Genomic DNA, 26,498 nt, shown 5'->3' on the forward strand with positions numbered 1-26,498 from the left:
TATATATATATATATATAATGACTAAAAACTGTCCATGTTCTGACTGTTAGTTTAAGTCCTCATAAATTACAGTGTCAAATGTTTCTGTGCAGTTTTGATATTAGCACTCTGCCTCCAACTAAGGGAAAGCTCTTCATTGCTTTACTCAATCCATCAGATTTTGTGATCTGTTTGGAATTTGTTTCTCATATCAAACTTGATGTCTTTTTTTTTCAGTGTATGTTTATAAATAATCATTTTCTTTTTAACTTGTTTTTTAGGTACAGATTTAATTTTGGTAATTTATTGTCACTCAATAGATTTCTGTGTTTCTCTCTCCACATAGTCGGATCCAACCCTTGAGAGACATTTTAAGGGTCATCGGCACACTGTGACCAGTGTGGACTTCAGCTGCAGCATGAAACAGATTGGTAACTGCCTTATTCATATTTCTCATCATTTTTATGTTTGCACTGTTCATTGCGCTCTTGAACAATTCACTCAAGTGTGCTTCCCCCTCCTCCAGCTACGGGCTCTGTGGACTCTTGCGTGATGATCTGGAACATGAAGCCTCAGATGCGAGCGTATCGCTTTGATGGGCACAAAGAAGCTGTCACTTGTGTTCAGTTTTCTCCATCTGGCCACCTGGTAGCCTCCACCTCTAGAGACAAAACTGTGCGCCTTTGGGTGCCCAGCATGTAAGATTTTATGAAGCATCATTTTCTGTATTCTGCTACTCCTCTTTTATTTAAATTCAACCTTAAACTGCCACAGAGGACAATGCTGCAGATTAACTAAAACAATTTAATAAAGATGTAATTCTAATAATTGCGAATCTTCTGCTGTGAACACACAACCCTGACCCCACCTGACTGCTTCACATTTGAGTGATGTGTGTGTGCAGGAAGGCAGATTCAACCGTATTCAGGGCTCACACAGCCACTGTGCGCTGTGTTAACTTCTCCTGTGATGGACAGACTATGGTGACATCCTCTGATGACAAGACCATCAAACTGTGGACGGTCCACAGGCAAAAGTTCCTCTTCTCTTTCAGCCAACACATGAACTGGGTCCGCTGTGCTAAGTATGACACACACATATACAATAGTTGGAGTTGAATATAATTTTCCATACAAAAAGTTTATTTTTATCTATTTTTTTAAATCATCCAACTACTTATTGAGGGACATTTCTTAAGTGATTTTTTTTTTCTTTCAGGTTTTCTCCAGATGATGGTTTGATTGTATCATGTAGTGACGATAAAACCATAAAACTGTGGGACAAGAAAACTAGAGAATGCATTCATACTTTTACTGAACATGCTGGGTAAGGGCTTCAAACTAGGATGATTAATGTGTGAAGCTTTGAGAAAACATGTTGATGAACATGTTTCTTACTTGTTCATCAACATGTCTTTTTTACTTCTTAAAAGTAAGTTTTTTCTTACTTTTAAGAAGTAACTAAAAGTAGTAACTAAAACATTGTCTTCCACTTTGTGTTTTGAACTGATGCTTTGATGTCTGTTTTCCCTCTGTCTTTGAAGTTATGCAAGCTATGTAGACTTTCATCCCAGTGGGACATGCATTGCTGCAGCAAGTACTGATACCTCTGTTAAGATTTGGGACATCAGAACCCACAAAATGCTTCAGCATTATCCAGGTAAAAACAGCCTCAGAGCCCATCTTCTGTTACAGTGAAATAACAGTTTGCATTTAACTGTGACATGTTTTTAGCTTTATGAACAGTTTTAAAACGTTCTAATATTTATGGAATCTTTTTTGTGTGTTTTTTTTGTTTTTTTCACTCCTAATGTTTCATAGCTATTACGCTTGATTAAGTGTTTAATTTTTTGTTCATGAAATACGATTTGTGTTTATGACATAAATTGAAATAACATAACAAATAGTTAAGATTAGGTCTGCACAGTAGACACACCTGCATTCGTGGGGATTAGGAACCACAGCCACCCTTGAATACTTGAGACCTCGTATAAAGTGCTTAGACACTTTCTTTTTGATTTATTGAGTTACTTCTTTAGTTATTGAATTGCAAGTCTTGTTTTCTGTCCTTAAATGAACCTCTTCTTAAGGATACAGCCTCTCTCTCTTTCATTCTCACTTTGCAGCCATTTAATCTCAGCTACCAGCTTCATTTTTTCCAGCTAGAAGTTTCTAAGTCTTATCAACGTTCATCCAGCAGGGGGACCCAAACCTTTTACATGATTTCTTCTTGCTGTTTGTGAGATGAAGACATTTAAAAAAAGAGGTGATTTTAATTCAGAAGGATAACTAATTGTTTTCTGACGCATTAGTGTGTTTACAACTGAGATGTCAAGGTTTTCTGTCTAAACTGTAGCTCAAGCAGTGTGATGCACCGCAGTCATGAGCTTCCAAACGACTGATCTGCTGATGTGTGTTTGAGCAAAGAAAAGAAAAACTGTTGCTGTAAATTACCTGATTTTATCTTTAAAGATTGTATCGCTAGTTTAAGTCCACAGATGCACTGCTGCAATGCGTAACTAGGACTAAGGACAAACCATACATAGTAATCATTTGTTTCTTTTTTTAAAGTACGTTTTAATTAGCTAAAGAAAAAAAAGTGAATACTTTTCTGATTAGCTGATTTTTTTTTATCTGTTAATGTAAATTATTCTTGTTGAGATAAAGGTTTTGAGTGTCGTAATGATCCCCCTATATTGCTTCATCTCAGGATTTTGTACTTTCAGAAATCTCGTTGCACTCCACTTGCTTAGTCATTTTTGACATCCGTGTTCAGATTTTTCATTCTTCAAATATGAAAACTGCAAATAACTATCCACTTCCTTCCCTCCAGTCATCCAGACCCTCAAAATAATGATGCATAGTTACTGAAAACTGTTCTGCTGGAATATTTGAGAAAATACAATATTTTTCCTTTTATTCTGCTCTTAAAAAATGTCAAAAAGACTAGTTTTTACACAGCATGAACATTTGTTCTTAAAACTTTACCCTTCATTCTTGATTTCACACGAAGAGATAACTTTTGGGAGGAAATAGAAATGGGAACACGCAAACCTCTTTAAACAGTGGACGTTTGTCTCAGATGGTTAACTTGTGTTTTCTGTAAGTTTGAGAAGGTCCTTAAATTCGCACAATGATTTATCTACACAGACTGAAGCCTGATAATAATTTAGAGATGGTCACCAGCATGTTTTTTTTTTTATTATAGAAATTCCATCTCTTTAAGAAGAAGATGAGCATATGCTTTAGGAAGTATTTAACATACAAGAACATTAGTAAATGTGCATTTCCCACTATAAGATCTGTGTGTTTTGTCTTTTCCAGTCCACAGTGGTGCTGTGAACGGTTTGTCTTTCCATCCTGGTGGTAATTTCCTAATCACTGCATCCAGCGACTCCACAATGAAAATACTGGACCTGGTGGAGGGAAAGCTATTGTATACATTGCATGGACATCAGGTACACACACACACACACAGAAGCACACACACTCCACTGCTATTCTCTGGGCTTAGTTGTTTAGTGTACCTTCAGGACAGGTTGAGTTTCTCTATTTTTTATTTTTTTTTCCAGAGTTTTTGAAAAGAAACACAGGGAGGGTTATGCTTGTCCGAACGTTTACGCGTGTTTGACATCTCGAATACGCATGTTTATCTCTGCTTAGGTCTGTATGCGTTTGAGTGTGTGCGTATGATGCCTTTTTTGTATTTGTTGTATTTTAGTACTTGCTTGGCAAGCAGGCAGCCCACTCAGGATGAGTCATCTCATGGTTGTTGGAAGGAAACAGAACTGTTTCTGCCCCCGTTTCTCCAGATCCTGTCTCTTCCTTCTCCTTCTCTGGTTTTGTTGTGTTGAGTGTTCAACCGGGACAACTCTCTTTCTCTCTTTTCCACGTTCGTAATGACCTTAGTTTTCCTTTTGGACCTTCTACGTCTTTCTGTCCAACATCTGATGCACTCGCAGTTTGGCTGCCTGGAGTAGCTGGCCGGGCGGCGCGCTGACTGTGTCTGTTTGTTTGAACAGCTGATGGACTGGCTTGCTGGCTGGTTGTGGAAATCGGTGGCTTGCCAGTACCACATGTGGTCCATCTGTTTATCTATCCCCTCGCACACTTTGCCCGTCTTTCATTCTGCCCTTTTTTTTTATATTTTTTTTCCCCCCGTTTCACCTGTGTTTCTCTGCAGTTACTTGCCAAGGTTTGTCTTTTGTTGGGATGAAGAAGCCTTTTTTGTTCTCTCTTCCCACCTCCAGATCTGTCATCTCCTGCACTTTGTCTCAGTTTCTGTTGTTCTATTTAGCTCTGTGGTGACACCACCAATCTGTTGGTGCCGGGACCACTCAGAGCGCTAATTGTCTCTCCTGCTGCAGATCGAGAGATGGGAGAGACCCCCATCTGTTCTGCGTGGGTGTCTAGGTTGGTGTGTTTGTGTCTGGTTGCATGTGTTTTGCTGTGCATACATGTTGGCCTGTGCTTCATATGCAACCATATGAAGCGTTGCCTTTGGACCTGATCAACGTGTTGCTTACCCAGGCTCAGGGGATGATACCTGGCTTGAGATGAAGTGAGCTACTGAAGTTTCTATTTTGTGTGTCTGCTTTAATATAAACCTAAATAACATTTTATAATGATCGTTTTATTTGCTTGTGAATTCATTCCCAATTATTTTTTGAGACATCTTAGATGACATTCATTTACTTCTTCTGTGATGTAGTTCTGGGTAAGGATTTCAAGTGCCGTTATGCTTTGAATAAACAACTACAAGGCCCAGAATGCAACACTACAAACAGCACTGTAGGATGCCAGCTATTCTCCTAATTCTCAAGGCCTAATTCTGGTCTTAAAACCTGTTATTATTGTATCTATATGGAGTAAGAATCAAAATATTCTTTTAAGTTTAATACTGCTATAGAAAAAGTTTCATTTTAACAAGGGTTGGCTTCGAAAGAGGGATTTTATCAGTAGGTAGAAGCCTACCATCAATAACCATGTTAAAGCTTAGTCTAAAAAGGAGTTGAATTTACATAATCTGGGAGAAGAAGGTCAGATCTCTGAGCTGAAAAGCACCAACATAAGTTCATAAATTTATATTTAACTCACAACTTTAAATATGAGGTTGTGTGCTTTAAGCAGGACTTCTGTTTTATGACGTAGTTGGTCATGCTGAGGTGAAAATAATTATCATTTTAATATGTCCAAATACATTGCAAAAATCTGATGTAGTTCTCCTAAAGGCAACATAATGCATGTATGATTCTGATTTTTATGGTTTATGTGCATCTATTTCTTGGGAACTGGGAGTCAGTAAAAATATACAGTTATTCTTTAAAATTGGTATTTATAAGAGAAAATTCATAACTTTTACATACTTAAATGAAACACGAAATACTAGACCCACTGTAAAGCCATGGGTTCATGGAGGCAGTGTGTGGAACTAATTACAATATGCAACACACTGTGCTGACGGTTGTTACTCAGCATTTGTATCTGGTTTTCAGTCTACAATTAACCTATAGCCTAACTCTGTAACCAATGCAAACTTCTGGAAAATTACTACATCATTTTTTATTTTTTTTTAATTCAAGAAAAATAGAAATGTTTTTTTGATGTTTAGAGTAATAAAAACTATAAGGTTTTGGTTTTATTGTTTGTGTTTACTCCAGCTGCTTTGGAACATGAAGAGTATGTAATTGTTATGTGCATCATTCCTTTTTAGACGGGACCATATGGGTTCTGTCTGGTCGCTGCAATACTTGCTTCTGTATCACAAGACAAAATGGGCCATTTAGGTTCATTGTTGCGTGTGTGCGTGTGTGTGTGTGTGTGTGTGTGTGTGTGTGTGTGTCCATGGCAAGTGCCAGCCTGGCAGCACGCATTAGTCAGAGCAGAGACAGAACATGCTGTCTGTCAGACCGTCGCGTTGCCATAGCGCTGCTCTCTGCTTCTCTCAGGTGCTTCTGGGAAACCATCCTCAGCCGGAGCGGCCTGTCTGGGTGCCAGCTGCAGGACACAGCTCCTCCTTTTCCCCCCCTCTAAACAGCCTCCATGTTCTTTTCATTTTTCTTGTCTTTTTTCCTTTTCTTTGAATACAAAATGGCTTATCAAGTGATGTGGGATTTCTTTTTTTAGCTGTAGGACTGCTTTATTCAGTTTCCTTTAGCAAGCCTAAGTCCTGATATTTGAATGCGATTAATTTTTTTTTCTTTCTGTTTGCTTGAACCATTTGTGACCCAATGTTAGTCTTCATTGTTATTTGATTTTATTAATAGCTTAGCTGTTAGCCTTCATACCGACCCATCCTCTAAACACCCACATTCACACATACGTACTCTGGAGATTCTGTTCTTTCCTTTTTTTGTTTGTTTTTGTTTTGCATGAAATAAAGTCAATTTGTGTTTGAAACAGTTCTTAAATTTAAATTGGATTCAATTTAAATGGAGTTTTAATAGAATAGTGAAGGAACTGGATGTAATGCATACATAAATAAAAAACATGTTGGCTCTGTTGTGTTTTCTGTAATAAAGTAGATAGTTTATTGTTATGTTTATTACAGTTTAAACCAGAAGGTTACATACACTGAATAAAAGGCTTTTTATTCCTCAGACTGAAGTTAAATCAGTCCAGACTTCTCATGTTTTAGGTCAGTTAGAATTACCAAAATTATTTCTATTTGCTACAATAATGAGAGAGATTTATTTATTAACATCTTAAAAATTAGAATAAATTAGGTTTATTGGTTTAATCATTTAAACTGGTTTTATTTTAATAAAGAAAAATGGCTATTCAAACCAAACTGGCCCCATGTGGAAAAACTAATTGGCCCCTAAATGTTTATAGGTCCTTTTGCCATGTTAGCTTTATTTATTCAACCTGATCTCCATCTTGTAAAAATGCTATAAAAACAGTGACCCAATTAATGACTGCCTTACTGAATGTTTTATGTTGAATCTTTTTATGTCAACATTAATATTGTACATTTTGTTCCTTGTTTTATTGCCTGGCAATACCGGAATCCCTCAATTATATCTGTCAATGCCCAGACCTGCTCGTTTTAGGTGGAGGTGTTCCGTTGTTGTCGCTGATTCAGATTCCATGTTTTGTTGGAACGATGACTTATTGCTTAAGCTTTTCAGTAAATCAGTACAAACATCAATTGTTTGATATTCAGTTAGACAACCTTTATGTTTTTTTGTTAGAAACAAGAAAGTTGTTGATGTTAAAAGATCATGATTTTATTGTCTTATTTGTATTTTATTACCATGTTAACTCACTTTTCAGTCTTGTCTTGCGGGTTTTCTCTAATCCAGGGGGCAGTCACATGTGTGGCCTTCTCTAGAGCGGGGGATTACTTTTCATCTGGAGGTTCTGATGAACAGGTGAATGCTTATTCTTCTAATCTTTAAGACTAGATTTCATACTGTTTGGCTAATAGAAAAAGGCACCAGAAACTTTATACTGAACTAAATTCAAAAATGTTATCCTGGCGTATAAATCAATATAAAATAATTTATGTTTTTACAGGTTTTGGTGTGGAAGAGCAACTTTGACGAATGTATTGAAAGCAGTAATGATGTCAAATCGCAGTGTAAAAGTGCAGAGAGTTCACAGTCTCGGCCAGCCAGTTCAACAGCTCATCTTCATTTTAACTCGCAACCACCTGTCCTCAACAACCAGGTAAGACAAAGAACAGCTTCTCTTCTCATCCACAGTGTTGGTAGGAGAAAGGACATGTAAAGGTCCTTTCTCCTACCTCAGTTAAGAACCAGTTAAAACGTCCAGCTTGGAGTAAAACCCCAGCCTCAGCTATAGAGTACGTTTGAGCTCCTTCATGTTTGTTCTTCTCACTTGGCTGCTGGTTTTTGCCATCTGAACCCAATTTTATGCTTGTGTTATATTTAAAGCCACATCATCGGTAGCCTCAGCAGCCAATGGTGTGGGAAGCAGAGTAGTTTAATGCTTTTCAGTGGAGCATGTATTAAAACAAGGACAGATCCACTGCTCATTGCTCATCCACTCTCTGTTTGTGGTGCCTTGAATTAGTCCACTTTTGTGAATGCCATTGTAGGTTTAAAATTTGAATTTAAAATTCAAATTTATAATAAGTTAATTAGCTTTTATCCTTAGCACAATGAACACATGAGAAAGACTAATTTCACATTTCAGTTTTTATTTCTGACCCCTGAATATTTTAAGCAGGTTGTGTAGTTGAACATTTAACATTTAGGTAACTTTTTAAATGTTGGCACCAATTAATATCTGTAACTTTATGATGGTCTGTTTGAGGTTAATCACATCTCTCTCTCCTAAAACAGATTTTTTTTTTCCTTAATTCACAGGTTAAAGTTTCAGTGAATATTTTCACTATATTCATGTTTTTTGTTGTTGTTGTTGTTGTTTTTGTTGTTTTTTATTGTGCATAAATGAGCAGAGATAGACTGCAAGTCCGACCGGTTTGTAAGATGGTCAGGACAACCTGGACAGGCTGAAATCACTGCAGTCCACAGCCAGCAACTGCAGGCAGCACTAATACAGAAGTTTGAGCACAAAAAAACCAACAAAATTAAGGATAGTAACAGCACTCAATTAAAATCTGAATCTGACCATGGTCAGCATGAACATTGAAATGGAGTTGGACTAAATTGAACGCATTTATCCTGTAAAGAAAACTACTTCAATATTAACAAACTGAGTTTAACTTAGTCAAATTGAATACAGCTTTGCATTTACGCCTTAGTTTAATAGAAACATGCAGGTTCACTGCCAATGTTACTTTATCCCTAAAAAGAAGAATTGAACACAAACTCCAGTTTGTCTGAAAACCTCCGTGATGTCCAAAAGACAAGATAATTTCCCTCATGCTGTTCTTGAAGAAAAAAATTGCTTTTGAGGCCATGTCATGTGTATCATAGCTTATGACACCTAATTACCCACTTCGATGCCATGTGATGTCTTCTCTCTTGTTCCTTGCCGCCTCTGCCCGTTGGCTGAAGAGTTTTGAAGGGGTGTGGGGGTTTTTTAGGAACAAAAAGGCTGCATTATGCTGCTTCTGCCCAGATCTGGCGAAAAAGTGTCATGAAACAGGCATTTCAAGATGATTTGTAATCACGATTATGTGTACACCGACCTAAAATTCGCTTTGGCAGCCTGAGTGTGAAGCTTTTAATGTCTTTTTTTAAATACTTTTTCTTATCTAATATTTTTCGTGGAACCCTTGAGATACTTTTTGTTCTTCTCTATGTGGCTCTTTCTTTCGCTCGCTGGAGCTGTGTAAGCAAGGCTGCAAATGGATTTTAATAGCTCCTCAGGTTGACAGTTATTATTACTGATGAGTCTGAAAGATAACAAAATGGCCAGCTAGATCATGTGGAGAAGGTGGAGTCACACAATGTGTGAAGCATGTTCTTGAGGATTCATGTTCTTGTGTAAAAGGGCTGACCTTTTTTTAATCTCTGAAATGTTGTTTTCTAAATCCACCTGAAGCATCAGCTCTAATGGAAAGGCAGGATTTGCTGTATAACAATAGGTCTGATGTTGCTATTTGTTTTGAATTTTACTTTGTCAGAAGACAAAAAAAAAAGTAGAAGAAAAACTAATTTAAAACAGCTTCAGTTGTTCTATTGGCATTTTCAGATTTTAAATCTAAAACTGCGAGCTCTTCCCCACAGGTAGAGGCTGTAATTTGTGGCGATAAAACAGGAGGTTAATGATTTATTGTCCCAACCTATCAGCACTTGCTTCTAGAAATCTTTTGAAGGAACTAAGGAGACAATAGGGATGTTTGGTGGATCTGTTTGCAAAGTATATCTGCTTTACCGCTGTTCACACAAAACACTTTTGCAGTTAAATATTTTTATGCAACTGTGTGATTGTAGTGCTTCAGTAAATTTGAATCTTGTTCTGCAACTACATTATCTTAATAGAGAATGCATGCATGTCTTTGAACGCTTGTGTTTTACTGTGGTTCTTCTTGTTGGGTCTCGCATTGTTTTCATTTGGTTTTGACTGAAATAAGAACCAGACTTTTTGTGGAGTTCTTTGTTTATGCGATGATATGGAGGCATAAACCATTTACTCCCGCAGTTTGTGGCGTTTCATTTGTAATTGGAAGTTGGAAAGTCAGAGAACAATGGCCAACTGGCCAATTTATGGCTCCTGCACATACAAAATGTCTATTGTTGCAGAAATGCACTGGTTATGTGCACTTTTCATTTTTCTGTTACATTAAACCAATAGCACAGAACAGAGTGGAATACGTTTTTCATTTAAATTTCCATAACAATGAGATTGAAGTGCATCTTTTGATGTGTAAATAGAATAAACTAGAAAAGAAATATCCTTTATTGTCCCAAAATAAAGGATATGGAGAAACTTCTGCGCAAAAGCAGCAAAGTGACGGGCGTTTACAGCAAATAGACTCACACAAAGATAAAATGTATAATATATAAAAACAGAATCAAGAATAAAAATACTGTACAGTAAGGGAAACATTTTCTTTAGACCTTAAACATAAGAATCAGTCAATACAAACAAAAATGTCCGGTAAATGAGAATGTATTTACTATAAAAGTAAAGAAGAATGCACACATTCAGACACTTCCTGCACAATCCCCAGTAAAATCTGATTTTTAATAGATATTAATTGAAATAAGCACTTTTGTGTTCAAATCTGTAATTAAACCAGTTTTTTTTTTACCTTATTTTTTCTACCTGAATATTTTCCACCTCAAAGTTCTGTTCAGCCTTTAGTTATGAACTGGTTCCCTTAGTGTTTTAAGGGAAAAAAGAAGAAATAGATATACTTTGTTTATATTCTGCATGCTTGCTTGCACAATTACCAAATGCTACAGATTTTACATCTTCCAACTGTGAGCTCAACTCAGCTGTGATGAGACTTCTAGATTTAAAAAGATCCCTATTTATTAACCTGCTTCATGCTTAAATAAAACAGTATCATGACATTGTTTGTTATCTGTAACCATAAGTGCAACAGTAAAGTGCTACTACACTTGTCTTTCCTCAGAGGGATTTTTGAAACTTTTCCTGGAAGAAAAAAATAAGTTCAGTTGATCTTAGGTGCTCATAACCATCTGCAATTACAGAAATATTGATAACTGAAGCTCTAAAGAACGTTTGATGCCATTAAGGTCAATGATTATACTAGAAGAGATGCTAATAAGCCAAAGGATCAAGAAGACACAGACTGGATTCTTTAACCTTAAATACTTTATAAAAGTGACATTTATTTAATTTTTCTTCATGGATTCAGTGACAGCCTTTGGCTGAATAGTTATAGTAATAGAGTGATCTCAGCCTAGAGGCCAACAGCATTTTTCTTTTATGTATAATTTATTCATTCATAATTTATCATTAATAATACTCCTTCTCGAACATTGCCAGTTATTTCTTGTCTTAGAGGAAGAACAGGAAAAAGACTTCTATGACTGACATGTCAACAAGTTTCAACATAGAGAAGAAATCTAGTTGAAGAAAGTCATGTTTTATAACTTTTTCTAATAAAACATTGTACAGACTGAAGATGTGTACAAGTTGCCTTTATTTTAACAATGCTGTGTGATCATCAGCTTACAGGAGTATTTCAAAAACCCTCCAACATCCACTTTTTCATAAATTATAAATATTGTTACTGTGATGTTTTAAAAGTGAAAACGTACTGTTCCTTCCTGAACAGTTTAATTGTTGGACGTTGCCTTGGTCTTCATAAAAACAGAACTTCGTTTACCTGCGTGCATCTGAGCGTTGTACAAGGATGAACCAGACATGTTGAGGTCCACAGTTCTCGCGATATCTTGGCTGCTTTCTTTAGATTTTTCCATGAAGTCACACAAAAGAATAAAACAATATAGTTGTAACAGTGTAAACACATTGCAATATACATGAAAGCAAAAGAAAAAGGTGACAAATTAAAATGTAGGGTAAGTTAATGAGTAAGAACTAAAAAAAAAAAAAAAAAGTAAATCCTGAAAACCCTAACTTTCAAATAACAGCTGGGCATACATTTCTACATTGCATGCAATAAGGCACCTAACTAACACAAGGAAAAGAACTATGCTACAGGGTGTATCTCCATCCACAGGTGTGTCTCCAGTTAGCACTAATGCTGTGAAACAACCAGTCAGAAACATACAAACAGATTACTTCATCGTTTAAGGCTTTCCAAAAGTTGTTTAAAGGAATAATTTTTTTTAATTTTTTTTTGGTGTATGGAAACTTACTGAATTTCAAGAAAGTAAATAAAAAAATCTAACTCCTCTAATTATTTTTGGTAATTTGGCAAATTTAAATCAGTTAGTAATTCTAATTGACTTAAAAACAGAAATTTAGTCGGAGTTATTGTTAGGCAGTGAGGGTGATGTCTTTTAATAATTATGTGTACAGTAATTTGTCAAATTTTGTGAGATACTGAATGTTATACCAGACCAGTAAGAAGAAGTGTGGGTATAGTGAAAAATATGTTTAATACCTGCCTGAAGGTTATTTCCAAATTGTATTTTTAATCTGACAAATGAGCCTCATTGGAACCCTTAATTTATTGAATATAACTTGTTATATGACTTATTCATGATTTATTTATTTTTGTTTTGTTGGGTTACATCTGCATTCAATAACTCATAGGTGTTTTTATTCTACAACTCCAGTGCCATCAGTATAATATAAATAAAATCCCAGATTTTCCAGGAGTTGACAAATGACACAGTAGACCTGTAAGTTCTCAAAAGAAGCTAATTTCATCTTCTGTTCTCTCTAAATCAAATTCTGAGGATTTTATGTGCTCATCTGTCACTTTGATTGACGTAACATAGCAGGTTTATGTGTAATTCATGGAAACTTTAACAGAAACATGAAAGTCTATTTGTTGCAAACAACAAACCAGATTCAAAACAAAGTCTGTCCAGCTACAGACTGAGAAAGCGTTTGGCTGATTCTGGTCATCCTTCTCTCCTTGCTACAGCTGCAGCAAATTTTAATTTGCCGCAGCTTTTTTTCATGAGAACATGCATGCACTGATGTGTGCGAGTGCCAGCCATTGCTGACAGGCAGATCAGCTCCTTCTGATCACATTGGCTCCAGCCCTCCCTTCCTTTTTTCCCTCCGTCTCCAGCTCCACATCTGGGTCTTTCTCTCGCTCACGTGTGCTGACAGACGAGCGGTGCTCTCTGAGCAGGCTTCTCTCCACGGCTCAACACACACACACATATAAGAACCACCACAGTGTTCAGCTTTAGGACCTGGAATGGATAGAATGGAAATTCATCTCCTTATCCCTTATTTTATGTAGGGTTAGCATTGAAAGCATTGTGCAGCAGTGTAACAGTTTGTTTGTGCTGTGTAGCTTCAAGGTGCAGTCACAGAAAAGGCAGGTGGTATTATTTTGATAGCAGGAGTCGAATGCATTTGACAGCAGGAGGTAAAGAGAGAGGCAGGAGTTGTGATGAGGGACTGTTGAAGACAGGATAACAGTGGAGGTAAAATAATGGTTTAATGGTCTGGTGAAGGGAAGGAGCAACACTTCTGTGCTGGCAGAGGGGAGTTGAAGGTAGAGGCAAGCAGGGGGAGCATGTGAGCAGGTAGACGATACAGGAACAAGTCATGCAACACCATAAGGAGCCAGAGCTGGCAATGGTTTATACATGTTAAAAGATGGACAGTCAAAGAGAAATTATAACAAAGAAGGAAGGAAATAACAGCAGGAAGAGTTTAGAGTAACATGGAGAGAGAAATGTGAGATACTCCATCTCTTATTGAATCTTTAACTACCGTTAGTTCCTGAACCACAACCGGCTTCATTAAATAAAGGGCCTCGCTGACCGTTTTTCATAAAATGTTTGCTCAGCTGTAATTAACTGAGTTGAGCAGCTGGTGAAAATGTTTGTCTTCATTCAGGGGCGATATTATGAAGTGCATTTATACTTACACGCACACGCCTACCAGCTTTTCCTGTTTGATCAAAGAGAAATATCATCTAATAGGAGAACATGAAAACTGACACTTTCCATAGTCGTTAAACCCCCCCCAAAAAAAAAAAAACTTTATTTGGGACTCGGTTAGAATATAAAAATATTCCCCTGGACTTTTAGCATGGATATACAGTTGCACCCAATTTTTTTTAACTCCTACTGCATATTAGATTTATCATCAAAATATATGGAAAAATGTTCAGCTGTTGGCAATAAACAGATTGGAAAAGAACAAATGGCTGGGCAATAAATTGATTTTATCGATTAACTGAATTTTCTGTTTTTGAAAGCTTAATTTTTGGAAAATCTGGATTTTTTTTTTTTCCTTCCCACCAACACATTTCTTGAGTTTTCAGAGTGATGTTAACCTACCCAGGAACTGTGATGACCACCATTTTATTTGACAAGCTTGTTTTTTAGATTCTATTTATTTCTACTGAGCAACACGATCACGTTTGGTCAGCTGATTTTACGGCTGTAACCGAGCCACAATGGCTGGTGGAAAACACGAGTGTTTTGTTGATGTACCATCCAGAAACCACTTTCTGCGTTCTTGCCGGTTGTGCAGCACTTCTGCTTTTCAAAGGTGTACGGTTGTAAACTGTGTATCTGTTTGCAGTAATTTTCCTTTCTGAGGGTAAATGTTGAGTTAGGGAGTGTGGCCGGCAGCAGCTTGTTTGAATTCAAAGTGACAAGAGGCCTTAAAACAGCTCATTCTGAAATGACCAGACCAAGATCTCATTATCTAAGAACAAAAATGAAATGAATATGTTTTGTATATCCCGTACACATGTCTTAACCTTTTCAAGAAAGCATAAAAACTCACATTTAAGGAAAAGGATCCTCAGTCATGAATGGCTGCAATTGAAGAGCCAAGTGGTTAAAAACCTACATGAAGATTTGGTGGCAGCTAACACTGAAGTTACAGTTTTCACAGTGAAGCGTATGCTGAATGCTGAAGGGCTCTGTGTTTGACCTAAAAGAACATAAAAAATCAGCTTCAATTTGTGCACAGCTATATAAATAAAGCCAAGAGGTGTATTTATATCGTTTTGAGGGATTCAGTGCTGTGGAGCTATTAATTAACTGTGGAACTTTGTGAGCCTTTGGATCAGTGGCAGGTCTTGAGGAGCCAGATTGGAGTGCACTCTGAAAAGAACGCCATGCCTACGGTGAAGTTTGGTGGTGCCTCAGTGATGCTCTGGGGCTGCTTTGCTCCGTTAGTCGCTGGAGACATGAACGCTGGAGTCATGCAGGATGCTGTTCTGTATCTTTTAATTCAAGAATTTAAAAACTTTTAATGGTTTCTCTTGAAAAAGTGATCATATTTAAGTAAAAATGTGAAGTTGGTGAGGTATTACCTATTTTGATGAATAGCATTTTTTATCCAAATATTTTATTTTAATGACTTCCTAATAAACATACCAGAAGTAATTAAATACTTCCTATTTGCATATAGGAAGAATATACATATACTTAGTACTAGTTAGCACTAATACTAACTATTATTAGTTCCCCAACTTAAAACTAATACTACTACTGAATTAAATTTATGGAGAAGACCCAGAAAGTGTGGTTCAGATTTAAATCATTACATAAATTGATTCACCTTCAAAACTTTTCTGGAAAAATAATCACTATAACAGCATTGTCATTTAAAGAGGCAATAGAAAATGATAAACCTAAATCTAAAAATATTTAGAAATGTAAAGGTTTATAAAGTAATGTTTGCATGAACTGGTGTGAAAGTCACACAGTTTGTTGGCTCGAAATCTAATCTGTGTCATCAGTGTGAAGACACTGAGATCGTTATCTACTGCATGTTAGATATTAAGTGCTCAAGGTCACTTGAAGTCCCTCTTTAAATCTGCCATATATCTTTTTGATATAGCTTACACTTGCGTGTTTGATTGTTAATGAAGGTGGAGGATGCAAACAGAAGCACTGTAATTTTTTATAACATTTTTTTAAATTGGCTTCAGGCAGAATTACAGTCCTGTTGAGACAGAAAGTGATGGTGGAAGCAGCTGCTGTTGCAGACAGCGAAGGTTTCGTTTTTACACTTGTAACGAACAGTTAAGTAATCTACTCTGCGTGAACATGTCTGTGATGACTGGTTTTCTATTGGGGTAGCGACGGCTGACTGTGTGAGGGGTTTAATTTAGGTCTAAGGAAGTGTTCCTTTGTTGGTTTTTCCACTTCAAGTGATTCATTAGAGGAGCATTTACTGTTCGTTTGTCTGTACATGTTTGCACAAACTGTTGTAACATAGTTTCCCTTATATTAGTCAGTTTGATTTGACATATCAAACTGGCTGAGTTTAGGTTGAATATGTTCAAATAAAATTGAATCACCCATCGCTGGAAACAATTTTCCTGGCAACATATTTTATTGTTTGAACTAATCCTTCATAGGAAAGTCAAATGTGTTTTACAAAATAAAAGTCCAATTAAAAATAATTATTACTCACTTGATGTTTCTTCTCCATTGCATCACTGGTTTCGAAAGCAACTTTTTAATAGCCTCTTCTTTCTTTGTTTATGTGATGAATTCTGTGTATTAGTTTATTAGATTTGTTGTATATGAAGATATTGCTTCGAATGGTAGTAGATTAACAAAAAAGGTTCTTGTCTGATCTCATCAGCTGCGCTGATTGTGTGACTGTCGTTTTCAGATAATATTAGTGGCATGACATTGAGTTTTTATTGTTTTTGAGAATTTTAAGGAGTCAGCTCCCATAAAACAGATAACATGCTATTTCAAGAAAAATGCCTCCCCACTTTTCCTCAGGCGGGGGGTATTTTTTCCTGCTCGTGATGAGCCGAAAGTCGGTTCTGTTCATCTGGCTTCATTTAGAAGAAGCACAGTTTGACGTCGTGTTTCACTGAGCGAGAATAGGTTTCCTGCTGCGTGGGGATGAGTAACTCAATTGTTGTCTCCCTTGCTGATATGCATGAGTGATACCCCAGCAGACAGACACATACAGAAACAGAGACATATGAAGGAACATATAGATGTAGTTTTTTTGGCACATAAACATGGAGAAATGTGACCGCTGACCTTCATGTGTTCATGCATCACTGAATTAATCACAACATAGGAAAACTGAGTCTCTCTGTGTGTGTGCTTGTGCGTGCGTGTGTGTGTGCATATGCTGAAGCAAGAGTCAACAACTTCTAACTTTGGCCTTTATTTGTAATTTTCCATAATTGTATTCTTTTTATTTCTTTATATATAATTTGCTTCATAGTATTTCTGTCCATTTTCTATTCAGTGATAGTGCATTACATTTAAATAGTTTTACATCTTAAGTGTTAAAACATTTGAACACAATTAAGAGTAGAACACAATGAAGACAGGCAAAATTTCTACATGAACAAAGGGGTTGGGACAATTCTGACTGGGTTTTTTCACCACTCTTTCTGGTTCATTTAAACTGGTTGGCATATGCCTGGTTTAGGTATTTTCCTTTAGAAAAAATGATTGAACTTTTGGAAGACTTATAAGTTTTATTGTTGGATGGGATAATGACCCTTTTTGTAGCGCCAACTTTCAGCCATCTGACCCAAACTGATGTCGTCACATGAGAAGACTTTAGTTGAGATTTTCTGGAGTAAACCCAAAGCTGCCAAAAAAGCTGGAAAACATTTTCACTGTTCACAGTGAAGAGAGTTTGAATGTCAACATGGATAGAGGGAAGCCAATAAATAAATAAAGGCTTCTGAAAATCCCACACATTCAAACATGATGGAAACTGTCTTCTGTTACATCACAGTAACAAAGAAAGCTTTATGGGTTCAGGGTGACCTATGAACCTAATGAAAATCAGTAAATTTGTCATTATTTATTTTTTGGCACTGCTGTATTTAACTATACAGTGGTTAAAAGTTTTCAACTGTAACAGTTTTATCTCCGAAATGCTTGTGGCCAGTAGAAGTTGAAAGCTCAAAACCTTTCTCTGTAATCTGTTCAGCCTTTCTGTTGTTTTCTGAGGCTCAAAAGTAAAATGTTTTTTTTTTTTTGTTTTTTTATTTAATCGGAATGAACTGGTTGCATGTATCAGTAACAGATGTACCTTCATAGTTTCCTATATATTAGCCTGGTGCACATTTTGTTCTTCAGAAGACTTAATTCTTGTCTCCCTTGTTTTAAATTAAATTAAATGTAGATGGATGGATGGATGGATGGATATTAAAAAACTCATATAATTGCTTACCTTAGTTTCTTATTTTTGATGTTTACCGCAATTGCCAGGCATTTCTAGCACAAATAGGTCTTTTAGTTGTTGTGGATTCACTGACTGATGAGTCAAATTTTTGCTGTCAGTCAGTTCCTGTCACCAGCTGACTGTGTGGTAAATTCCCCGTTTATAGTTTTCCTGTCGTGATCAAATCCAGCTACTGTCCAACTTCTGTCCTGTTGCTTTCTTTCCAGACCTTCCAAAGAGCAGAGCACCTCAACAGACCGAACACCCAAACTACGCCTCGCACTCTTAGTTTCGGCCACAGTGACGGCCACAGTCGAGGGTCTCACTCCCATGCCCACAGAGACGCCGCCACCGGTTCACCCTCCACCCAGCAGACTCCGGGTTCACAACGACCTGCACACCAGGATAAAAGCCAGTCCGATGTTTCGGATGGAAGGGTCCCCTCCAGTTTAGCCAACACCCTGGAGCACATCATAGGTCAACTGGACGTTCTCACTCAGGTAAGCAGAAGATGTGGTGATCTGTAATGACAAACATGTGGTTGTGCCTCACACCAAGTCGCCTAAGAAGAAAAAAATATCTAGAAAACTCTAGACGGTTCAGCAACTCTGACAGATAAGGTTTTATTTCTTAAACTTATAGCAACCTTTCAGTTTTATTAGCAACCACCCTGTAGTAAGATATAAAGGGATGCATCACTGGTTAAATTACATGTAATATAGCTGCCTTTAGGAAAACTAAGCAAGGAAAAAAAAAAACCCAATAAACCAGAAATATACATTTCTACTTTTACTTTTTGCTCCACCCCAAGCTGGCGTCTGTTAAGGTCTCTGTAATCTTCCCTTTATAATAGTCCCATAATTGCTAACTCACCTCACTTCACACAGAAATCTTTTTGTTTTTTCTCCACTGACTCACCGTGCCAGTTTGTCTAGTTAGCCTCCACTCTCAGTGTGAGCGTCTGGTGAAGGCAAGGCACAGTGTGAAGCCTGAGCCTGCAGCACTAAAAATAGATTATCGAACAAAACAGAAAAGGACAGCAACCACTTTAAGCCCTAAAAGCTCTGCTTCTTATCAATTTGTGTTCTTTTAAGCACCACAGTTTTTTGTTACATCCATAAGTGTTTTTTTAGTGATGGGCGATCACTAAAAACAACGAATAAGAGACGGAGGACATTTTAGACTCTTTCTCCAAACATCGAAGGACACGACAGATTTCAGGCTTTTGTCAAGATAATTTTAAAAAAGTAATAGTTGAAGCTGGTTTACCAGATTAATGGTAATAAAGCTCTGCTCTTTCTTTGGCCTTACACCTGCTTTTGATTTGATTTTTTTCCTGCAGGTTTTTATTACTTTGCCCTCCATGGTTCAATAATAATAGCTTCCTACTGATAAGGGACAAGCCACCCACCAAGGTTAATCCTTAAATATCTTTTATTTAATTCACTCACCAGTGACTTTCCTTTCTCTAGACGGTGAGTCCTCTGTATGTGGAGATTTTCCATTGGTTTTAATTTAGTTGTGCCCTAAATGTGTGTGGTTGTTGATATTTATCAAAGGAAACCAATTTATAGTGAATTTATCCACTTGGGTCTTTTTTCACAAACTTCTGGAACTACCTTATTTTTTGGTTTTTAAAGGTATATTATGTATTTTCCAGTCATATAGTGCCATTTAAAAAAATGCTGTATCAAACATAACTTAAAAGTAATTTGACTGTAATTTGATGACTTAAAATGCCTTCTGTCTCTTTAAGAAGCGCCTCCTCTCTCCAACATTTTGCTTTCACCACTTCATCACAACAATGTTTCTCATTACGCCGTTGAGAACCAGTCTTAGAAACATTGAACTGGGCTTCCCATGTCTGTCTATAGCTTGAAAAATCACAGTTACCTTAACGAGAATCAATGTAATGTTTCGATGTCACAAGATTTCGCTCAATAGTTACACCCCTACTGCAGACGTAGTAAAAGGTAAGTTAAATAATCTGTATCAGGCATCAGACCCTGAGAAACACCACCCTAATCTAACAAATATATTTAAGTAGTTTAAATTTAAAGAAAGGTCATCTTAAGTTGTTATTAATAGTTCATGATTCCGTTTTAAATAATGCACATAGGTCTTAGACTCAACTCTTAACTGTGTTAAAATTGACTTAACCAGGATTTAACAAACAGGTAATGAAGGAGGAAGTGATCTGTAATTGAAAATCGACAAAAATCACGATGTGGTAAACCGTCTCAATAACAAAGTCTTAAATTTAACTCGCTGAAACTTTCAGATACTTCCATACTTCCTTGACTTTGTAAACCTTTCTCTGACTCAGCAAATACAGACACAGTTTTCAACAAACTGGCATTTTTCTATTATAATGTTTTTTTCTGAATGCCAAGCAGTTGCTGAAGTCCCGGTCTAATTTAATCATGTTCACGCAGTGTTTTGAAATGAAACCTTGATAATTGGGTTTCAGTGGAGTTTGCTAAGAGATATTAACTATAAAAGTTTTTCTCCTGCTTCATAAACATCACAAACATCTTTGAGTTGATTAGCTGTGGTCTCCCAGACAGTGACATATATCTGAGTAAAATGCATAGAGGAGCTCACATGAGGGCAACAAACTTGAATCTACAGCAGCCAATTCACTCTTATGAATTAGTTTGGGGAAAAAATCAGACTCATTAGATCAGCAAAACTGGCCACTTGCCTCAAAGTTTTATTTTTAACAACTTCTCTAAACTACTTCCACCTAGCAGACTTGTTAACAAACTCATATGGGGAATCCATGTTACTGTGCTGCTGATATTAAGCAGCCATCAGGAGTTTAAATTTAGTTTGGTCATCTAAAAAAAAGATTAGGACCCAAATTTGTTACCAAGTAATTACATCCTTGGTAAACCTGCATAACATTGTTTTTTTTTTTTTGTTTTTTTTTTGTTTTTTTCCATAAGTAAATTTTTGATGGTCCTAATAGACTTAATTATTTGGATTTAGACATGCATCTTTTGCTAGTAAACTAACATTTCATAAAAAGGTGAGACACATGATCGTTTCATTTTCTTCAACTCTGAGCTCCAGGCCAAAACTACTTAGATCATTAAGAGGCATTTTTTCTTTGGTTGACCAGAATCAAACTTTTTATATTTGTTTCTCAGTTTTGTTCTCTTTAGTTTTTTTTTTTTTATCTCTTTGTATCTCTTCGTTCTCATCTTGCCACATCCAGACATCTTTACTCTGACTTTCAGACTATTGTAACTTTCGTCATCCCAAAGTTATGCGACTTTCTAACAGAGGGCAGTAATGCTGAGGGCAACAGCTCACTCTATTTTTAGGAGCATAAAGATTTGGTTTCCACTCCAGATGAAAACCATAGGGCTGTATATTGTTGCTGGTGCCCTGGGGACATGTGCAGATCCAGAGTCGCAGACACAGACACCAATCCCTGGCTGTGTTGGGGAATGGGAGCTGCAGCAGGTCGGAGAGATGAACATGCTGGTATTGATCCTGAAAATGGAGACAGGCAGAGTGAAAGAAAGTTGTTGTTTTTTTAAAGGGTAAAAAAACAGGAAAATAAAACGAGACGGAACAAACCAAAACAAAACAAATCAAAACAACTCAAAGTTGAACCCATTGCTCTGTTGTGGTAATGTTGCATTGTTTGATCATATTTTGGTTTCAACAACATTGTTTTCTGAGATCTTTATTACATGTTAATTCCATCCAGGGCTGCACAATGTGTCAACTTTTTCTCACTGCTGTGATTTGCAACATTGCAATTACAAAGGAATGCAAAGACGCAATATTTAAAAAATATTGATTTCTATGTAAGCCTGAGTCATAGACAGTCAGTATCTCAACAATGTTTTTGTTATTCAATGCAACTTGGATGTAAATTTCAGCAGTGTTTCGGTTTTGAAAGCTAAATATAGAAACTGAAAATGTCACTATAAAGTCCTCTTAGAAATCACTGTAAGGGACTACATTGTTTGTACATTTTTACCCAGATAATCTATAACTTATTTATACAGACTAATGGATTTCTTGCACCAGCTTGATGGAGCACTTTTAATTATTTCCAGCTACAATTATAAAAACAAATAATCAGCTAATGTCGCTGTTTTCTCTTTTAAAGAGATTAAAATATTTTCCAATCTTAACCTAATCTTGTTTATGTAATTTATAAAACAAACAAACAAAAAAAAACAGCTTTGAGGCTATAGAAACGGGCCATTTCATGGTGATGAACTCTTCTTCTCCACTGTTATTTTTGACAGAAATTTAGAATACAGAAGCCAGATCACACATTCACTGAAATACATGTCTCAAGTTAAATGACATATTAATGGCTTCTGGGTGTGGAAACAAAACCAATTCCTGACTAACTTTGTGAAACCAGTTGGGAACCAGCTCTAACATCTGCTACTGGAATTGAATTAGTGGAAAACCCCTATATTATTATTTTCCTGAAACCTACCTATAAATTAGTGTAATCATTATGGAAACCTGGTATGGCATCTCTAAAGAACAGAGAAACAAAATGAGGCAAATTTAATAGCATAGGATTTGATGCAAAGCCATTACTGTCTTGAAAAGGCGAGGATTACTACACTACATTGTGGCTAAATATTTAGTCATGAAACAAGATTTTTGTTGTTGTGTTTCTCCCCACTCGGCTGCTTGGTAATTGCGTAGGAAGTGACTCATCTTTGCCGCTTTCCAGAAACGAGGAATGTCTAAATTACTCTCGCTGGCGCAGGAAATAACATATTGAAGATTTTCAGGTCAAGACATGCTGACATACTTGGATGTTTCTGTTGCCCCAAACCTGAACATCTTCATTTGTCTGGTTAAATTTACCACAGTGTTTGCCAAAAGGCAACGTTAGCTCAGAAAATAAGCTACTGTATGTCAAAAATGGAGAAGGGATGATTGACACTTGTTTCTTGGAGAGAGTTAAACTAACTGTATCATCTTTTTACTACGTTTTTATTAAACCTGCACTCTAGCCAGTTTGTGTGGTGCACCAGTTCATTTGGCTGTTACCAGAAATAGCTCAGCCAAACACATGACAGCAACTCAGGTTGATGGTGAAGGCAGCTTACTGAAAAGCGGAGGACAAAAATGTCTTGTTGAGTTTAGAGAAGAATAAACTGACTTGTTTGAGATGACACCGAGGCAACGGATCTTAAATGACCTCTTCTTACAACTCAAGTATGCCGAATCCTCTCAGAATGCACAACATTCAAACAGTAGTCCCTGAATTTTGCATAAACTAAACAAAAGCATCCTTCCATAGTCGGATGTACAACTGAATTGACATGACGCCAAGATAAGGTCTCAGACAACTCTCCAGCAACTGGAGATTTGTCTGCATATCATAAAATCATGATGTGATCGTATTAATTTGTACTGAGGAGCATCCCTCCCCTACGACTCTCCCACTCAGCTCCTCCAGACTAGCGACGGCAGCAATTAGCAAACACCTGATGGAACGATGCAGTTGCTTAGATTATCATACGAGCTATTACTCTTAAAGAGACAGAGGGCCAATTTCAAGGCATCAAATTGTGACGTCAATTTTTTTTTTTTAAGTCATGTTTGATATGTACAGCATTTTTATAACAACTGAAGGTAAGATGGCTATTTAACTGAGCTACAAAACGGCATTATGTGCCTGAAAAATACATAATACTGCCACTTTATGGCTTGTAAAAGCTAAAGAATATAAGTAAATGTTGAAAGGACTTAAAACCAGGACTCTGTTTCACTAGATACTGTCTCCTCTGGAAGTAGGACCTGGTGGCTCCTTTGATAAACAGGTTTAGATAGCCCTGTGCTGAAATGCAGAAGCACAAACGCACAACAAATGCTGTCGGTGTTGGATGATGCTCAGAGGAAAAGTATGTTGTACTGTGATCTCACTACCCACACATGTCGGCCCTGGATCGGAAAACGACTTTCTTGTGTCGTCTGTGTGCAAAACAAGACGAGCTGCATACCGACAACAGAGACTCTTGCATTGCCGTCTCAAGCAGCAGATTTTAAAAAAAAAAACAAACAAAAAAACAGCTGGATCATCTAGCAGGCAGAATCTCTGTTTCGAACATGTGTCTGCATTACCATTATGAAGTCATTACCCTCACTCTGATTCTGCGCGGCCCCTCTCTAACATCCATGTGTACCCTCTCTGGTCCCCGTCTTTCTCCACCCAGACGGTTTCGATCCTGGAGCAGCGGCTGACACTGACGGAGGACAAGCTCAAGGAGTGTCTGGAGAACCAGATGGAGATTGGACTGCATCTCCAAAATCGAGACGAAGGAAGAAGGTGGCCAAATCAACACTGTTGATGATAAAACAAGAAAACAAAAGACTTAAGCTGATGCTGCAAAGGCAACGCAAAAAAAAAAAAAAAATGTCGGCGTACAAATGCAGTCAAACAAGCTGCATAACCAAACAAATGCTTTCTAAGCTTTCCTGCTGATGCACAGGTTATTTCACTCACAGATATCAGAGGTGAAAGAGTTGAATATTAGAGAAGTTCCTCCACAGCAGTGCTGAGTGTGCAGACTGTTTTCTGCTGACAAAGGCCTTGTCCCCGTCTATACGTGCATATAATGTGTATGTGTGCGCGTGTGTGTGCAGAACGGCTGCCTGTAGTCAACCTTTATGATTCTCTCTAGCGTTTGCATTTCAATTTGCCAGGCAAAGACTGTGATTAAATGCTCAAACTTCCGTCACAACATGCATGCATAGAAAGAATTAAGCCATTATGGCAACTTGATAAATAATTAAACGTAGCAACAATTAGAGAGACAATGCAGTGCCTTTCATTTGTCTGATAGTTAGAAGATACTGGAGGCCTTGATGTATTTTTGGGAAGCTCCTTTAAACTTTTGTTTACATTTCAATTTTCTTGGTTTTGGGCTAAAGCGTTACAGACGGGGTCGGAAAAATCCTGGACAAATTAAAGAATTTGTTTTTTTTTCTGTTCAGAATTGTTGACAGTCAGAAAATGTTTTAATTGCTTTAAAGTTAGGCTTTTCTTCAGAAAATCTAATCTAATTTTATTTTATTGTCCGTCTTTCTGTGCCTCAACCATTTATTCTCTGAAGTAATTGTTTTTGTTTCCTCTGTCTAAATAAATGTTTTACACCCTCAGCCTTAATTAGGAGGTTCTGTTTCGTAATAGTGAGGGCTGTTTGTGTGCTGAGTCAAAGAAAATGTGTCTTCTGAACCAGATTAATGAAGTCATGGGTTACTTTTTACTGCTGCAGTCCTCTGAGCTGCAACAGTTACCGGACGGAGGATGACTTTCCCGCTTTAATTGTCCCTAGAAGAGATGTTAAGATCATGAGCTGTGAGTTGTGTCATCAGGTGATCCCAGCGAGTAATTTCCAACCCTTGCTTTGCCAGAATCTGTCGAGTTATATTTTGCAAAGAACAGAAAGACACTAAAGGTGTGTTTGAATCCAAAAATCCTTATGTTTTACGCCCACAGCAGTAATTTTATTATTAGAAGCGTCAATCAAAATGAGCGAAAACTACATTTTTGGTCACGAAGTAACTGTATTCTCTGAGCTAAGCTTGAACAATCCATCTTATTTTCATCCGTTTCTTATTTTTTTCACGGGGTAATAATGTGCAGTTGGTTGGTGAGTCAGGATGAGTGGAAGGGAGGCGGGTGGGGAATCAGATGTGAGAACGACGCAAAGAAAATATTAACAGCTGTTCCTTTAAGACCCGACGCTGCCTCTGCACTGATGGAAAAAGAAGAAAACAAAACCGGAATTCTGGAGCTGTGCTGCCGGGCCCACTCTCTTCCTTCCTGTCTGGGGCCCGCGGACTCACACACACACACACACACACACACAAAATGCTCTCCAGCCAGAGAAAACAGCTCCCTTTGCTATGGGCCTCAACCAGACGGCCTGCCAGGAGCTCCGGCTGAAGGGGGCTGAAAGAGAAAGCTCAATGACTTGTGTGTGTGTGTGCGTGTGTGTGTGTGTGTGTGTGTGTGTGAGTTCTCTCATATGGATGCCTCTACAAGGACCAGGATTCAGTTTAAATCATGAGAGCGAGGAGATTATGTGTTAAGTGAGAAACGTCGTTCAAAGGTCGAGTTATTTTAGATTTTGGGACAAACTTTTCTGATTTCTCCTCCTATATTAGTTTTATCGGCTGACGCAGTTCTGCTTAAGCCCCCAATAATTTGCGTGAGTTTCTAAGTATTGATTCTTGTTCATTTTAAGCTGTAATGTCAACTTTTTTTTTTTTTTTCCATAATTAAAGCCAGATTGTCGCTCATTAACCTCAACTCTGTGGTTCCAACACGCTTCCTTCTA

The 26,498-nt window shown here is 37.3% G+C and overlaps 1 protein-coding gene across 1 annotated transcript in view; it reads left to right on the forward strand.

Moving 5' to 3' along the window:
* poc1a (POC1 centriolar protein A) overlaps nucleotides 1–25,321 on the forward strand; it is a 29,188-nt gene extending 3,867 nt beyond the window's left edge. The window contains exons 2-11 of the mRNA XM_007549221.2: nucleotides 327–411; nucleotides 507–678; nucleotides 885–1,064; nucleotides 1,199–1,306; nucleotides 1,524–1,639; nucleotides 3,304–3,437; nucleotides 7,284–7,352; nucleotides 7,498–7,650; nucleotides 18,387–18,659; nucleotides 24,369–25,321. Coding sequence (XP_007549283.1) covers nucleotides 327–411; nucleotides 507–678; nucleotides 885–1,064; nucleotides 1,199–1,306; nucleotides 1,524–1,639; nucleotides 3,304–3,437; nucleotides 7,284–7,352; nucleotides 7,498–7,650; nucleotides 18,387–18,659; nucleotides 24,369–24,503 — 1,425 coding nt within the window. The 3' untranslated portion in view covers nucleotides 24,504–25,321. The remainder of the gene's footprint in view (nucleotides 1–326; nucleotides 412–506; nucleotides 679–884; nucleotides 1,065–1,198; nucleotides 1,307–1,523; nucleotides 1,640–3,303; nucleotides 3,438–7,283; nucleotides 7,353–7,497; nucleotides 7,651–18,386; nucleotides 18,660–24,368) is intronic.
* The last annotated feature ends 1,177 nt before the right edge of the window (nucleotides 25,322–26,498 follow it).

Source organism: Poecilia formosa, unplaced genomic scaffold (genome assembly GCF_000485575.1).
Source record: "Poecilia formosa unplaced genomic scaffold, Poecilia_formosa-5.1.2 Scaffold2, whole genome shotgun sequence".
Classification (NCBI taxonomy): domain Eukaryota; kingdom Metazoa; phylum Chordata; class Actinopteri; order Cyprinodontiformes; family Poeciliidae; genus Poecilia; species Poecilia formosa.